At 48.3% G+C, this 16,529-nt stretch overlaps 1 protein-coding gene across 1 annotated transcript; it reads left to right on the top strand.

The window, feature by feature from the left end:
- The first annotated feature begins 262 nt into the window (after nucleotides 1–262).
- On the top strand, nucleotides 263–14,597 carry evpla (envoplakin a). Its single transcript, XM_079333785.1, has 22 exons — nucleotides 263–519; nucleotides 4,113–4,212; nucleotides 4,334–4,488; nucleotides 4,911–5,034; nucleotides 5,131–5,262; nucleotides 5,346–5,387; nucleotides 5,896–6,057; nucleotides 6,160–6,267; nucleotides 6,346–6,441; nucleotides 6,618–6,728; nucleotides 7,083–7,229; nucleotides 7,343–7,497; nucleotides 7,599–7,696; nucleotides 7,777–7,949; nucleotides 8,703–8,878; nucleotides 8,991–9,129; nucleotides 9,214–9,407; nucleotides 10,055–10,205; nucleotides 10,337–10,420; nucleotides 10,583–10,690; nucleotides 10,786–10,878; nucleotides 10,984–14,597. Exons 1-22 carry the CDS (start codon nucleotides 461–463, stop codon nucleotides 14,362–14,364), a joined length of 5,988 nt encoding a protein of 1,995 aa, XP_079189911.1. The 5' UTR covers nucleotides 263–460; the 3' UTR covers nucleotides 14,365–14,597.
- Nucleotides 14,598–16,529: the final 1,932 nt, after the last annotated feature.

Genomic DNA, 16,529 nt, shown 5'->3' on the forward strand with positions numbered 1-16,529 from the left:
CCTTGCAGAGACCCTCCAGAGACCCTCAGAGACCCTCCGGCTGCCTGAAGGGCCCCTGCTCCCTGGGAGACATGTGAGAGTGTGTCAGGGCCCCGATGAAAAGGAGGGAAGGGCAGGACGTAAGGAGGGGAGAAAAGGAGAGTGCAGGGAACAGGTCGGTCCGGTCCCTCCCTCTCTCTCTCTCTCTCTCTCTCTCTCTCGCCCCTCATCTCTCTCTCTCTCTCTGGGTGGATGTGAAGGGGGCGGCGACGCACCTGCTAACGTGTCTGGGTGGAGCTGCTGATGTGAGAGAAACCAAAGGGAGAGGAAGAAACAGAGCAGGAGCCACAGGGTGAGGAAGACAGAGACGAAGAAGGAGTAACAAGAAGACAGAGAGACAGAGAGATTTATATTCTGGTGGATTTCTGCGTGACCCCCCCGCGACCCCTCCTCACCCGCGCACACACACACGACGTCCACGATGTTTAAGAAAAAGGAAAGTAAGGATGGGACGCTCAAGGTCGCGGGCAAGATGACCAAGTAAGTGTTTCCTGTTTGTTCTGAGTGTGTGTGTGTGTGTGTGTGTGTGTGTGTGTGTGTGTGTGTGTGTGACACTTTATCTCCCTCCCTCCTCTTGTTTTGCCCCCAGTCGACGTCTGTGTCATGTTTCCTGTGCGTGCAGATTGTCCTCTTTCTCCTCCACACTTTCCCTTCATGTGTTACTTAAAGTTAGACTTGGATGTGTGTGCTGACAAAAAGTGTGTCACGACCACGGACAAACATGTCACCTTTCTTTTTTTCTTAACCTCCATCTTTAAAAAAAAAAAAGAAAAGTCCAGCGTCTGATCTTTCCTCGCCACAGAGGACGAGAGGAAATCTGAAAAAAAAAAAAAAAGACTCCTTCATTAAGAAAATGTGCCGGGGCGTTAATGATTTTGAATATAGTCTCTTGTGCGTTGTCATGACAACAGATGTTTAAGCCCTGAAGCGGAACGAGTCAAACGACATGGATCGACCTGTTTGGACGTCATGGCAACCAAAAGTTAAAATCTTCAGTGACTCTGACTTTCTTTGGGTCATATCATGATTTTAAGACGAGGCCGACTTGTTGAGCAATCGATGAGGTGCCCACACACACACACACACACACACACACACACACACACACACACACACACACACACACACACACACCCTTTAAACCGTTGTTTTTCTTGTTCCTCTCGCTTCATTCCGGTTTGGCTCGACCGATCGTTCGATTCACAGATCAGATTGTCGATCACACGGTTGGTCAGGCGAGGCTGTTTGTGACTGAAACAGGAAGTCGGCGTTCAGACGAAGGTTTTTGTTTGACGTGTTAAAGAAATGTGAATATTTGATTCCAAATAAAAGACGAGGGATAAACACGGCCCGGATCGATGACACGAGCTCAAACAACGAGTAAAGGTGACGTTTGTTAACTTCCACCCTCGTTGGCAGACGAGCTTCTGGTCTTCAAGCTTCTCATACATGAAGACGAGACGTTCAGGAGGACGTGTAACATGCGTGTTAAGACCCGTTTGATTTAAGATTTGTGCAGTGATGTAAGTTTGACCTGGAGCAGGAGGGTTGACCTCTGACCTCCACTCATCGAGGCTTCATTCACTTCAGACGCCATCAGCTGTGTGTCTGTCGTGTTGGTTGCATAACCCTGACTGGTCGCAGGGTGGGAGGGGGGGCGGGGGGGTTGTGAGGGGGGGGGGGGGTGTCCGGCCTGTGGCTTCACGGCGGACGTGTGTGTCTGCGTGCTGAGCTGTGATGCAGGTGTGACGAGGGCCGGGCGGTCGGTGCAGCTCAGCTGGTTTCTGCCTCCCGTGTGGGCGTTGGTTCCCAAACTGAGCTCGATGTTGCGACACAGAGTCGGCTCGTTAAATCAATACAGAGACGTTTAAAGTGCAGCTAACGATTATTCCACTCGTGACTCATCTTTCCAACCTGTTTGTTTGTTTTTTTGTTTGGTTCATTCACAGTGAGAGGATTTTATGGCGAAGCAGGAAATCTCTCTAAATGTAGCCATGAAGTCAACAAACAAAAGAGTCAACAGGTGCAGGAGTCCAACATGTAACATGTCACACAGCACAGGTAGAGAGCAGAACATACAGGTGTGTGTGTGTGTGTGTGTGTGTGTGTGTGTGTGAATGCAGGGCCATACATAAGGGGGGGGGGGGGGGGGTTAGCATTCTGCTGCGTAGCGTTAGCCGCAGCAACTCAACTCACCGCTACATGGACGGAGACCGAGTGAGAAGTGGACTTGTTTTCGTCTCGAATCAGTCTTAGAACGTTTTGATCGCACCTGCTTGGATAAACGCTCGGCTCGTGGCGCCGTACGATGAGGCGCCGTCAGTCAGCTCCAAGAGAGGCGATCGAAGCCACGGCGAGGAGGCGACTGTTCGGTCTGTTTTAGTCGTCTGTCAGCGACCGTGCACAGCAGAGGAGATCAACTGGACCAGAGTTAGCCGATTAGCACGATGCTAACCGCAGCCCCCCTGAACATGGACGACACAAAACATGATGAGGAGAGAAAACACACACACACACACTCACACACACACACACACACACACAGACTTTCAGCTGCAACACTGACGTCTTGGACTCTCAATAAACCGATGAATCGATAACACCGACTTTCACCTGAAGTTTCTAAACGTCAGTAAAACGTGGCGTCACCACTGAAAGCGCCGAGCTGGGAGGAGCTGGGAGGAGCTCTGTGATTTTGTAACTTTTTAAAAAATGCAGACCAGCCCTGCTAAATAATGCGGCTCTTCCAGTTGGCCTGCGTTCTGGTGGAATCAGTCGTAGCTGCTGGCGAAGCCGCCGTGGTCATTCATGAATCAAACGTTAGTGCGGAGTCATCGCGGCGGAAACAAAGGTCCATTCTCTGCTGCTGCTGCTGAGAGTTTGGCGTGATTCCACCGACTGTTCAAGTACGAGGCGTCGCCTTTTATCCAGAGCAGCGTGCTGTGTGTGTGTGTGTGTGTGTGTGTGTGTGTGTGTGTGTGTGTGTTCAGAGCAAACAGACACACCTCAGATCACCTCACAGGCGACGCACACGCCCGTTACTCTCTTTGTCCTCATGTAGAAGTTTGACGTTTCAGATGTGAGGTCGTCTCCTGCCTGCTCCACTTTACAGAAAACGTGTGCTTAAAAACAGACCGTTTGGACATTTTCCCTTTATGACATCACAAAGGGCAGAAGCTCCTCCCCCAGATGGGTGACCCTCCCACAGCTAGGTGTTTGAGTCTGTCTTCTCACCGTAAATAACAGGACACGGAGCGAGAAAGCAAGCGCCCGTGTGTCCCTGCAGGGGGCGCTGGAGTCTGGTGTGTGTGTGTGTGTGTGTGTGTGTGTGTCACATACCTGTCCCTCCTGCTGATAGAGGGGCCTTTGTCAGAGCGGCTGCAGAACCAGCTGAGTGAGTCTCTGCATTCCTCGAGCGGCGTGGACGTGGAACCCGATTGAAGTCGGTGTCTTCCTCATAAATCTGTCCAGCATCGACATCGACATGCTTTTTGTTCCCTCCTCGGGGCGAGAAAGGACTTGGCACTTGGAAGGAAGCCTCGGTATGTGGGTCAGATATGATGGGTCGGTCCACATTCTTTGGATCGGGTGTCTCACACAGAGCAGCGACGTGCAGGACAGAGATGTTTAACAACACATTTCATAAAGCTGCAGGATGAAGAGAAAGGTCTGCAGCTCCCTGTGATGCCGTCTTTTATAAACAATCACAGTCACAGTGTTTCTCATCCTGTATCGGGTCAGTGTCCCGTCGCTTAGGAATGCTTACTGTGTCTAATTAGTCTTCAGACATGTTACAAGGTTTATTTAAGTCCCTGCTGACGAAGGGCCCGGGGCCCCCAAAACATTAGAAAGTCTTCATTGGAGCAGACTTCGTTCTTCCTTCTGTCTTCGGTTCCTTTTTTTGTCCACAACGTAGATGATGTCCCAGGTCCCTCCACAGGTCCCGTCCTCAGATTTAGAGAGTCTGTGACTTCCTCTGACTCTCTCTCTCTCTCTCTCTCTCTCTCTCTCTCTCTCTCTCTCGCTCTCTCTCTCTCTCTCTCGCTCTCTCTCTCTCTCTCTCCACCTCACAGGACCCAGGCCGGGAACCTGCAGCAGCTGGTCTCCCAGATGCAAAAGAACGCCGACACGGTGGAGAAAGACATCCTCCGGTCTGAGGAGCTGCTGGCTGTGGTAAGAACACACACACACACACACACACACACACACACACACACACACACACACACACACACACACACACACCTTGTTGAAGGCACTACGATGATTCTGATCTGTGGTCTGCTTCGTCCAGGATGCCGAAAATGACAAGAAAGAGCAGCCCTTCGAGCACCAGACCGAGATCTCGGACCGGCTGGGAGAGGCCGAGTATCTGCTCAAAGACCTGTTCCTCGACATCGACAAAGCCAAGAAGCTCAAACACCCGCAGGCCAAAGACATCGAGACCGAGTGAGTCCACACTGAAATTAAAAAACGGAGGCGGCGGTGTCTCGAAACAAATCAAATCGATAAAAGCCAAATCTGATAAGGAAACAGACACGATCGACCTTTAGGACCACAGGAAGCTAACAGGGTGGCCATCTTGAATTAAAAGGGGGGGGGTCTGCAGTCTGGTCTTAGAAATAGCCAAAGAAAAGGAACACTTCATACAAGGAGGTAGAGTTTTCCAGAGCTTCGAGGCAGCTACAGAAAATGCACGATTTAGCCTCAAACGTTTCCTGCTTCCAGTTAGCGATGTATCTGCAGCGTTTAGCCGAGGGCCTTAAAGAGGAGCGTGCAAGACACAGCGTTTAAAAAATTCCAGGTGTCATTTTGTCCTCTCGCGCCCGTTCAGTCTGTGTTAACTGCGGATGTCTGTGCGTCTCCTCCAGCGTCATCGAGCTCCACGAGCGCTGGCTGAAGGACTGCCTCTTCTACCGAGACATCTACGAGCAGATCGACGACGTGTCGCTGATGCCTTTAATCGAGTGGGGACCCGTGTTCAACGAAAAGCAAGTAAGTGTCACAACCGACAGTCCGACCTGCGGTGTGGAAACACGTGTACTGACCCCCCCCCCCCCCCCCCCCCCTCCTCCTCCTGTGCGCTCGCAGAAAGAGGTGAACGTGGACGAGTACGGCCCCACCATGGCCGACCTGGAGAAGCAGATCGCCGCTCACAACATCCTGCACAAAGAGGTGGAGGCGTACAGCGCGCAGCTCTGCGTCAGCTCGGCGGGCAGCAAGGTAAAAAGGACTCCGGCACACACGAGTGTAGAAAACAAACACACACACAAACACGGACTCACGTTGTCCTTCTTGTCCTGCAGGAGAAATACACGGCGCTGAAGAAGCAGTACAACAACCTGCTGGTGAGTGAAGCGGGAACGTCTCAACACACGAGAGAAAACAAACAAATTTAGAAACCAACTCAAATTATGAAAAGTTAAAATATGTTCAAATAAATCCAATAAAATTAACTGAAGTAAGAACGTAAAAAGTTTAACTTTAACCTGGATTATAAAGAGCTGAGCGGCTGTTCAACCAGACAGACCAGTGTTGGAGGACTCGAGATCCAAGACCGGTCTCGAGACCTCTTTTTGAAGGTTTCCTTGTCTTGGTCTCAGATTGGACGGACTCAGACCGGTCCAGACCACCACATCCTTCCTGGGATTCGAAGGGAAACGCCTCTCTCTTAAAGATTTGATTTTTTATTCCCCTGTTATGGCCATGACCTTCCCCGTGTTACGCTCTACGTTAGCGACTCGTCCTCTGCACTCAAGATGAGGATTTGATGGTCTTGACTTCGGTCTTGGAGCGCTCTGGTCTCGGGTATGTCCCGGTCTCAGTCTGTATTTTTCCGTCTCTCTCTCTCTCCAGGATAACTCAAAGTGGCGTCAGCACTACCTGAAGAGCCTGTACGAGTACATGCAGGGCTGCAACAAGGAGCTGGCCTTCCTGGCCGAGGAGCAGGATAAGATCAAGGGTGAGGACTGGAGCGACCGCATGGTGGACCCGCCGGATGTTCGCAGGCAGTACGAGGTCAGCACCGTGGATGAGATGACTTTTAAAGACGCCGTCTGAAGGCGGGGTCAAAGATGTGACTCATGTGTTTGTTTGTTGTTTTTATTTGATCTCCAACAGAACTTTAAGAACAACAACCTGCTGTCCCACGAGAGCGAGGTGAACAAACTGCAGGATGAAGGAGACAGACTGGTGGACATGAAGCATCCGGCCAGCGCCACCATCCAGGTACGCAGCCGAGTCGAGTCGATCAGACTCAAACGTCACAGATCGAGCAAACTTTAATCGTCTCTCTTTTTTTTACAGGCTCAAAGAGACGCTCTGCGGAACGAGTGGCAGAAGTTCCTCAACCTGTGCATCTGTCAGGAGACTCACCTGGACAACGTGGAGGACTACAAGAGGGTAAATATGGTCGTCATGGTGACGAGCTCGTCATGTGTCAGAAGGATTTCATGACGTGATAAGTCCTTGGATCCATTTATCAGTTTTTGTCCGATCCCTGTTAGTCGCCATGTTTCATGTTCTCTAAAAAAGAACGATCAGTTTGTCATTTTAAAACCTTTTTTGTCTTTTCTTAGTACCAAATGGAGACGGAGCAGCTGTCGGAGACGCTGACCAAACTGAACAACAGCCTGGACCCGAAGGCCGTCAGCAAACAGAGCAACTCAGAGACCCTGCTGCAGCTGGAGGTACAACGCCGCTTCATCGCCACGGTTACAGACACAGAATCAAAGGAGGTCGCTTACGTTGTAGTGACAGCTTCTTCCCTTTGATGTATTTTTTTATCCTGCACATGTTCGGTGAAGAAGAATAGTCCAATTCAGAAAATGAGACAGGCGACTGTAAGTTCACGTCAGTGCAGAGGTCAGCGTAGGGTCAAAGGAGGTGCCGACAACAAACAGAGGCTGAGTGATTAAAACACAAATAAATGAGACTTAAGCGATCACACAGACGTCATATTTTAAAGTCCTTTTGCTCGGTGGGAAATGTTTGAGATGACGATTAGTGAGACGTGTTTTTTCCCCTCGTGGTTTGTTGGCCAGGCGGAGGAGAAGGCGTTGCAGAACAGCGAGCAGCTGCTGGCTGACCTGAGGAGACGCAGCACCACCATCGCGCCGCTGAAGCTGCGCCGCAGCGCCGGCAACCGACCCATCACGCTGGAGTCCCTGTGCGACTGGGAGACGGACAAGGTGACTGTCGCCTGCTGTTTTTTTTTAAACTTCACATTTGTCAGGAGGTCAGAGGAAACAAAGCGGTGTTCGACGTCCACGGCTCATGTTCTTTATTGGACGTCGTTCTTTAGGCCAATCTGAACAGAGGGGAGAAGGTCACCCTGAAGTCCAACGCCGACCCCGAGAACTGGGACATCACCTCCACCGACGGCTCCACAGGAACCTTCCCAGGAGTTTGCTTCCAGATTCCTCCGCCCGATCCCGACGCCATCAACAAAGTGGACCTGTGAGTAAAACCGGCGACAAACGAAGGACGCAGGAACAATGCAGCGTCCTGTATTCTCACACGTTCTTCCCCTCCCTCTCTGTGCATGTTCGCTCGTCCAGGCTGGGAGGCGAGCTGGCAGACATCAAGAGGAGAAGAGCTGCTCTCGCTGCTTCCCTGAAGAATAACAAATCAGCCGCCTCCAGGTCGCTTCAGTCAGGTGAGTTCCCTTCAAATTCAACCTTTCCCATCCTCTCGACGTGACGCTGTAAATCAAGTCTGTGTTGTTCCTTCATTCAGCTGCACCATCTTCCACCCCGCTGGATCCCAAAGCCGTGGCGCTCGCTCAGGAGCTGGACAAGCTGGACGACGAGCTGGCCGGCGCCGAGGAGAGCATGCTGAGCCGCCTCCGGACGCCGCTGAACCGCAGCGACCCGGCCGGAGATCTGGCCAAGAGGCTGAGAGAACAGGAGGTGAGAGGACGTCAAATATTCTCCTGCAACCTGTTAGCATCGTCCCACGCTCATGTTTGGACACGATTGATCTCCCTCTTTGTTCACACTTAATGCATCATCAGGACAAGTGTTTTTTAAAACCTCAAAGTTGCAAACTTTCCAAAAGGGAAAAAAACAATTTGAAACGTCTCCATGATGTGTTTCTGATCAATTTGCAATAACAACATTGATTTAGATGCCAAATCTGAATCTATTAAAACAGCCACACTGAATCATCCAAACGTTTCATACGCTGGGCTGAAATCAGACAGGACACACGTCCCTCAGTGGGGGCTGAGCCAATAAACACGAATACCTAAAGGAAAGCAAAAACCTAAATCATCATCAGGAAGCTTTCCTTTGAAGGATTTATTGATGAATCGTGCAAACAGGCTCTTCGAACGAGAGCTCCTTGGTGCACGAATCTTGTTTTCCTACGAAGTTTGAAATCAAGAGTTAAATAAAAAGCATTCATCAGACACCAATGATAATAATAGGAGTGGCGGAGCGACCACACAAAGAGGAAACATAAGCGAGATTTGGAGCTCGATGGAGAGACAGAGTTACAAGAGGTTGAAGGATGTAGAGAAGTTTTTTTAGTCCATAGATGGGGCTTTGGATGGATGTCTGAGGGGGTTCCAGGGGGGTGAGGGGGGCTGTGAACCTGAAGGACTGGATGTGGTGTGTGGGTGCAGGTCGCACTTTTAAGATCTCTTCACGTGTCCCTCGCAGAAAGCCGCCGAGGCTCTGAAGGATCTGGAGAAGCAGAAGCTGGCGGCGCAGGCCAATCTGCAGCCGCTGCTGTCCAAAGACCCGAGCGTCTCGTCCTCCACGCTGCCGCTCAAACTGAGCTCTGCCAACAACAAGCACGACAGCATCGCCGCCCTCGCCGACCTCTACGGCAAGAAGTACGTTTTTCCGCTTTGAGATGTTTTACACGAGCAGCGGCATGGTGGTTGGGTTTTTTGGATCAGCGTGTGTTCATGTTGTGGTCTCATCAGTACATGTGTCGTTCTTCAGAGCGAATGCGTCTCTCAACCTGGAGAACCAGATCCAGAAGGTGGACGGCCTCGTCTCTGGATTTGAGAAAAAGCTGAGCGATGACACCGCAATCCCTGACGCACCAAATGCGCTCCAAGCCCGCACCGATGACATCCAGGTATGGACGTCTTTTTTTTTTTTTCATCAACTCTAACCTTGATGTGACAGATTTTACACTGAGCGCCTTCGTTTGTGTGTTCAGTATCAGCGGAAGGCTGTGGCGGCAGCTCAAGACGACATGAAGAAGCTGAGTCAGGATCTGGAGGCCACGGAGCAGCTGTGCAGCTCTCTGCAGCAGGGCTACCAGGAGTACTGCCCCGATATCCAGCGCCAGAGAACCGAGGTCAAGCAGCTGCAGACGCGCTACGCTAACGTTGCTAACCAGCTGAAGGAGAGGTGAGGATCACGCTGCAGCAGAGATGCTTGTGCTGACTCAGAAGAACTATCAGAACGGTTCACACGCTGACTCATCTGTTTCACTTTGTTCGTCTACAAAGGCTTTAACGTTGCAGATAAAAAGTATGCGTTGGTCCTTGTTTTGCAGAATCTAACCTTCTGAATCAAACTTAAATTCAGTGCATTAAGTAAAAATGTTTCTGTGGACCTTCACTCTACCAGATGCTCCTTGCATCACAGCACACAGCGAGTAACAATGTCTTAAAACAGAATAAAAATTCAAAACGAAAATAAATTAAAAGTATTTGAATTTTAAACATGTGAATGAAAACCAATTTATCACCATTAATAATGAAAACTCAGCGTTGGATCGTTTGATACCACAGCAACATATGTGGGACACAAGCAAGAACCGCTACGACCCGCGTCCCCCTTAATCTTGTTTTTAATGACCAAAAACTGCAACTCAACCTCTGCACACTGTCTGAATTCCTCAAACGTTGCCAATGTATTTGTGCAGTTTCCCCTCCTCTGCTTGCTGCCTTTTATAACGATCATAAAAAAACTTCATGAGCAACCAAGACGTCAGTATTGCTAACCTGGGAATCTGAATGAACAATGCCACTTTTTTTTTTAAATTATCACAGAGAAAACATCTTACAAGAAGCTGCGACCAAAAACCAGGAGTTCCAAGGCACAAGCAAATCCCTGAAATCTTTCCTGGACAACCTGCCGAAGGACCAGATCAGTCCCAACGACGACCTGTCTCAGATCGCCGCCAAAAAGAGCTCTCAAGAGGTGAGACTCAAAAACACCCAACGCCCAGAGCAGCCACTCTTTTCTTCATGTCTCAAGTGACTCTGTGAAAAGCATGCTATGTACAAATAGAAGATTATATTAACGACAACTTTTGTTTGAATGTAACACAGAGGGCGGCGGAGGACCTGAAAAGGAAGGGAGACGACATGGACAGAGTGACCGACCTGTCTCGAGATCTGCAATATCTGCTCAGCGTAAGGCTTGACTCAATGCTAACAAAAAAAAACAAACAGAAATGCATTCCTGGTTATTTAAATTCAACACATTTAACCATCTATTATCTTTATTTATACCTTTAAATGCATTTATTAAACCGTTGATTATTCATTCCGGATTTTTGTTGTTGTTTCGTGCAGGATTACGAAACCAACGTTGACAAATACAACAGCACACTGGAGGACTCTGGAGTGACTGTCGCACAGAAACCGCGTCTGTCCACTCTGTCTGAAGCTGTCGAGAAAGAGGTTACATGCCACCCTCTGTTTGTTTGTTTTTTTACACAGATATTCAAAAATAAAGGATGCTGACGGGTTTGCTGTTTGGACTTTTTTTCTTTCAGGAAAAGGATCTCGTCAACCGTTATGCTGAAGCGACAGCTGAGAGTTCCCAACGACAGAAACAGATGGACTTGGCGAGGAATCTTATTGGACAAGTAAGACGACAAAGCACTTTACATTTACTGGACTTAAAAAACACTGAAGCTGGAAGACTTGACTTGACTGTTACATTAATTTGCAATTCACTTTTCCTGCCGCAGAACGAGGAGAAAATCACCATGGTGGCACAGCAGCAAGTGCAGCTCGAAAACGCGCAGAGAAGTTCTTTGGAGTTAGACACTCTGGCAAAGGAGCTCGACGAGCAGAAGGACAGGGCGAATCACGTCCAGATTGAGTTAAGGACCTACAAAGACAGGCTGCTGTCACTGAAGAGTCGGCGAGGAGTGGAGCGTGTCGAGGAGAGAGAAGTACTGCAGTACTACCGGGACCCAAAACTAGAGAGCGATTTGACTGATCTGCAAAAAACCCTGACAGAAGAGACCCTGAAGCGTAGCACCACCTACAGTGAGTTTGAGTTGATCACCAAAAAAATCACCACTGTGGAACAAACCCTTAAAGGCACCGCACCCAAACTGGTGACCAGAGAGGTGACAGAGTTTGAGAAAGATCCTCAGCTGGATGTAGAGGCTGCAAAGATAAGAGACGAAATCGCGAGGATGAGAGATGAAATCAGAGTGAGAGATGGAGAGCATATACAGATGCGTACGGAAGTCACAATTCTTCAGCAGAAGAGACCACCAATCAAGGAGAGGGTGGTCAAGAAGGAAGTAGTGAAAGTGGAGAAGAACCCGGAGATGTTGAGAGCAGTTCGAACATTTGAGACGGAGATTTCCGACGAGAACCACAAGGTCAAGCTCCTCAACGATGAAATCTTCCAGACGAGGAGCATGATCAATGCACTGGAGCGACTCATTCCAAACATCCAGCCAAAAGTCATCACAAAGGAGGTGAAAAAGATCGAACAAGACCCCGAGCTCATCTCTGAATCCAAGAAGATTCGAACAACCATAGAGGAAGAGATCATTGAAAACAGCTCTTTGTCCAAAGAGTTGTCTGAGCTCCAAAGCCGCTACAGAGAAGTTCAAACCTGGAAGCCAAAACTCGAGGTGAAGGAAATTGTTAACGAGATCTACCGGATAGACCCAAACACAGAGGTTGAGATAATGCGGCTCAGGAAAGATATACAAGACTCCAGCAAACAGACTTCTGACCTTGAGAGAAATGTCAGTCAGATCACATCTGAGGTGAATGTCCTCCGCGCTCAGAAACCCAAAGTGGAGATGAAGGAAGTCCTCCAAGAGGTGGTGAAAGAGGAGAGAAGCCCTGAAAACGAGCGAGAGATTCAGAGGCTAAACATCCAGATGAACAATTCGCACTCCACTTACAGCACCCTGCAAGACCAGGTGATAAGACTCAGGAGGGAAAGAGATGAGCTGAAGGCCGAGAAGTCCAAGATAGAGACCAAACTTGTCGAGAGAGAAGTCATCAAGTATGAAGCCGATCCCCTGTTGGAAAAAGAGGCTGACCGCCTCAGAAAAGATGTTCGGGAGGAGGCACAGCTGAGGCGCAGCATTGAGGAGATGGTGTTTGATCTGCAAAACAAATACATCCTGCTGGAGAGGCAGAAGCCAGAGGAGAAATTGGTCAAGAAGGAGGTTGTGCGTTTACAGAAGGACCCACGGCAGTTAGTCGAGCACGAAAGGCTCAGCAGAAACCTGGATGAAGAAGTGAAGAACAGGCGTCAATTCGACCTGGAGTTGCAGCAGCTTAGATCACAGGTTGAAGATAAAGAGAGGCTCCTCAGAGAGAGCGATGAGCGCCAGAAGAGGATTCAAGCTGAGTCAGAACTGCGAGAGATTCGAATGCGCATCACACAGCTGGAAAATGCCCCACCTCCCGTCGAGGAAAGTATCATTGTCGAGGAGTTACTGAAGGTTGAAAGGGACCCGAAATTGGACAGAATGACAAATGGACTGCGGTCGGAAATGGACAAAGAAACCAGTAACATATTGCGTCTCCAAAGAGAAATCCGTAGCCTCACTCTCAGGCTTGAGATCCTTCAGAGGGAGAAGTCTGGAGAGAAGACGGTGTATAAAGAGGTCATCCGTGTTGAGAAAGACCAGGGTGTGGAAGCGGAGAGGGATCGCCTGAGGGAGCAGGTAACTCAGACTAAATTTGCCAGACAGGACCTGGAAGATGAAATCAGACGTCTCAATGATAAGACCAACCATCTGTTGAGCGGCAAGTCAAGCACTTCAAGGGAGGAGACGACTCTCACCCTGAACAGAGACGCCTTACTGAGGGAGAAGGACAACCTCACTCGGGAGCTTAGGACACTGGATACCAAGAGACAAGACACCAGCCTTTCCTATCAGCAGCAGAGCAAACTGATCAGTGAGAGAACACAGGTTAACAAGCAAAAGAGCCTCAAGATGTCGTCTGAAACACAGAGCCTGGAGAGGCAGATCCTGGATGAAAAAGACAAGATCCACATGAGGGACAGCACCATCCGGGACCTCCTGATGAGCCTGCAGAAAGAAGACCAGGTAGAGACAAGGACCAAAGAGACCAATGTCTCCACCAAAATCACCATCCTGGATCCGGAAACTGGCAAAGACATGTCGCCATATGACGCCTACCTGCAGGGCCTGATTGATCGTTCCCAGTACATTCATCTGCAGGAGCTGGAGTGTGACTGGGAGGAGATCACCTCCATGGGACCAGATGGGGAGACATCCGTACTGCAGGATCGCAAGAGTGGAAAACAGTACTCCATCAAAGATGCCCTGAAGGCAGGCAGGCTGACGGAGAATCAGCTACGGCAGTACAAACAGGGCAAGATCCCAATCTCTGAGTTCGCCTTGCTGGTTGCTGGTGACAGTAGTAAGCCACCTCAGTTCAATTCCATCATCCCAAAGTCCACCACAACAGTGAAGTCTGCCCCTCCAAACTCCTCCGAAGTTCAACCTGTCGCTGGAATAATAGATACACACACTGACACCTGCTATACAATTCGCAGCGCCACCCTGCGCAAACTGATCGACCCCAGCACAGCTAAAAGACTTCTGGAGGCTCAGGCGGCGACGGGCGGCATCATCGACATCAACACCAACGAGAGATGTTCAGTTCAAAAGGCGGCAACCAGAGGCCTTGTTGAAGACAGCCAAGTCCAGCAGCTACTTAATGCTCAGAAGGCCTTCGCCGGCGTTGAAGACCCCATGACGAGGGAGTGTTTGTCCGTGGGTGAGGCCGTCCAGAAGGGCTGGATGCCGAAGGACACCGGCCTTCGCTACATGGAGGCACAGCACCTGACCGGAGGCCTCATCAATCCCAACACAGGTCGCCGAATGACCATCGTGGACGCCATTGGGAACAAAATGATCGACAGTACAATGATGAGGGAGCTGCAGGCGGAGTCGACCTACATCAAGGATATCGTCGACCCAATTACAAAGGAGAAGATCAACTACAAACAGGCTCTGGATCGCAGCAAGAAAGACCCATCTTCTGGCCTCCCGATGCTGCCCGCCTCCTCCAAAGAGTCTGGTTACACCAACTCCAATAAATATGCAAGATTCTAGACAACATACTTATCCGATCCGGTCAAATATGTCCTAATATAAGAAAATTAATGCCAAATGAATCTCTTGCAATGTTTATTTGACTCAGGAAAAGTCTTCTACCACAAAGCTTTCTGTCTGCCGAAATGATCGCTGCCTTTGTTTACCTAACGTGTTTGATGAGAGCAGATGTTTTTTGTTGTTGTTTTTTTTTAATTTAAAAACCAGAGAATATAAATGCATTTTATCTGTGATATCGTTGTGTTATTTGGGATACTGGGACAAGGTGCAATGCTTTTTACCAAGATTGATTTGATTCTGTATTACTCACGGGCTATCCTTGATGTTGTTCACTTTAAACTCAGTCTTGTTTGATACTTTATGAAGATATATCAATAAATTTAAATTATAAACGGAGAAACAGCATGGATTCCCTTTCTTTTATTAGTTCTTTTATTAGGTCTTTTAAAAAAACACAAAACATGAAGGTTTTCCAACACTAACTTTCAAATAAGGAATCCCGAATTATTGTAAGAACCCAGCTGAAGCAAAATCTGGGCGACTCTTAACACATTTTCAACCCGGAAATTCTTACCGCACATTTGAGGCACAACAGCTGTCGGGAGGTTTTTGGGTCTCTTAAACCAGCGACAACCTCCGGTCTTGAAAAGTGAAGCCAATGCAGGAGTTCAAAAACCTATGCAGTTCATCAAGTGTCCACTAGAGGCTGGCTCCAGGAACACCCAAAGTCACAAACGCACCCTTTCTGAAAAGCCTGTTTTTACAGCAGAAATAAACACATTTACAGCCTGGTTAAAAAAAAACAAATGGGTCTCATTCCTTTATTATTACTCACTGTAGGCAGAGGGTGAATTTCTTTTTCAAACCTTATCATTATTAGGTATATTCGGGTGATAGTGGAGAATGACACTAAAAATGAGTGCAGCTCGAGCTGACTGCCAAAACGTGCTCATGAAAGATAAATGAGTTGAAGTTTATTTAAATATATGAAAGAAGGTAACCAAACTGGGGAAAACAAATTTGGACTTTATTTATTTGTTTGAGCTGAGTATGCATCTGAAAAAGCTTCCACATTCATCCCTCAATGTAAGTTTAAAATCAGTCACTACAATATTAGATCAAAAGTTTCATTTTAGGGGGGAAAATTACTCCAAGTCAGAGGTGTTTGTAACCTGCATAAGGTTACCAGAGTGCAATTCTCTAATCCGCCAGAGGGTGGCGCGTACAGCCCGGGAACTTTATAGAGAAAAATACACTTTACCCAGTGGAGAAGAAGCTTCAAGGACCGGTATGAGAATGTCCCCCAAAGGCTTGAAATTCTCAAAGAATAGTCTAGTTAAAAGTATTTAAATATTGTTTGAGCATTAGGTTGAAAGCTGTGAGAGAGAGAACTGAGCTGCATGACTCAGTGAGCTACTCAAGATACCTCCGGTAAGGATGCTAATGCTAACGCGACTGTTATGCTAATTTTGCTAGCTCCATTATGGCGCAAAATACTGTTTTTCTAAAACCAATTGGAGTTGTGACCCTGATTCTTGCTGTTTGATATTATATAGACACAGATTTAGATCGTTTATGCTGAATAAGATGTGTATAAAAGATCGCTAATCGCGTTAGCCGCGCGCTAATCGCGCTAGCCGTGCGCTAATCGCGCTAGCCGTGCGCTAATCGTTAGCATTTAAATGTGAATGTGTCTTGATTTTTGCTCTTTTGCTAGCCAGCTAGGCTAGTCATCACTGTAGCAGCTCTCTGATAGTATTCAGACTGTTAAAGGTTCCTTTATATTCTGTATTATCAGGGTTCTCAACTCTTATGCAATGAGAGTGCAACACATGCATTTTAGGCAATTAACATGCCCCACGCCATACCTTGCATTTCTCAGGCAAATGATAACTCGGCCAAAAAATAACTTTTCCATTGACGCTCTGACGGGAAAATTGTTTACTTGCTGTCCTGATGCTGAATCCAAGACGGTGCAGTTGAGACTCTAAGGTAAGCACCAAACTATCACTGGTGTTGTTGGCTATGTGTACATGTAGCGCTATGTGTGATTAAGTAGATAGATAGATAGATAGATAGATAGATAGATAGATAGATAGATAGATAGATACCTGAGCAAAATCCAAGGCTCCAGTAGCAGTATACAAGACAGGCAGATTAGATAC

The sequence above is a fragment of the Symphodus melops genome, assembly GCF_947650265.1.
Source record: "Symphodus melops genome assembly, chromosome: 2".
Taxonomy (NCBI): domain Eukaryota; kingdom Metazoa; phylum Chordata; class Actinopteri; order Labriformes; family Labridae; genus Symphodus; species Symphodus melops.

Excerpts from the sequence above, each read along its gene's own strand:
- evpla (XM_079333785.1), top strand. The coding sequence starts at position 461 with ATGTTTAAGAAAAAGGAAAGTAAGGATGGGACGCTCAAGGTCGCGGGC. Across the intron at positions 5,263-5,345 it reads TCAGCTCGGCGGGCAGCAAG|GAGAAATACACGGCGCTGAA; the intron begins GTAAAAAGGACT and ends CTTGTCCTGCAG. Across the intron at positions 6,058-6,159 it reads ATGTTCGCAGGCAGTACGAG|AACTTTAAGAACAACAACCT; the intron begins GTCAGCACCGTG and ends GATCTCCAACAG.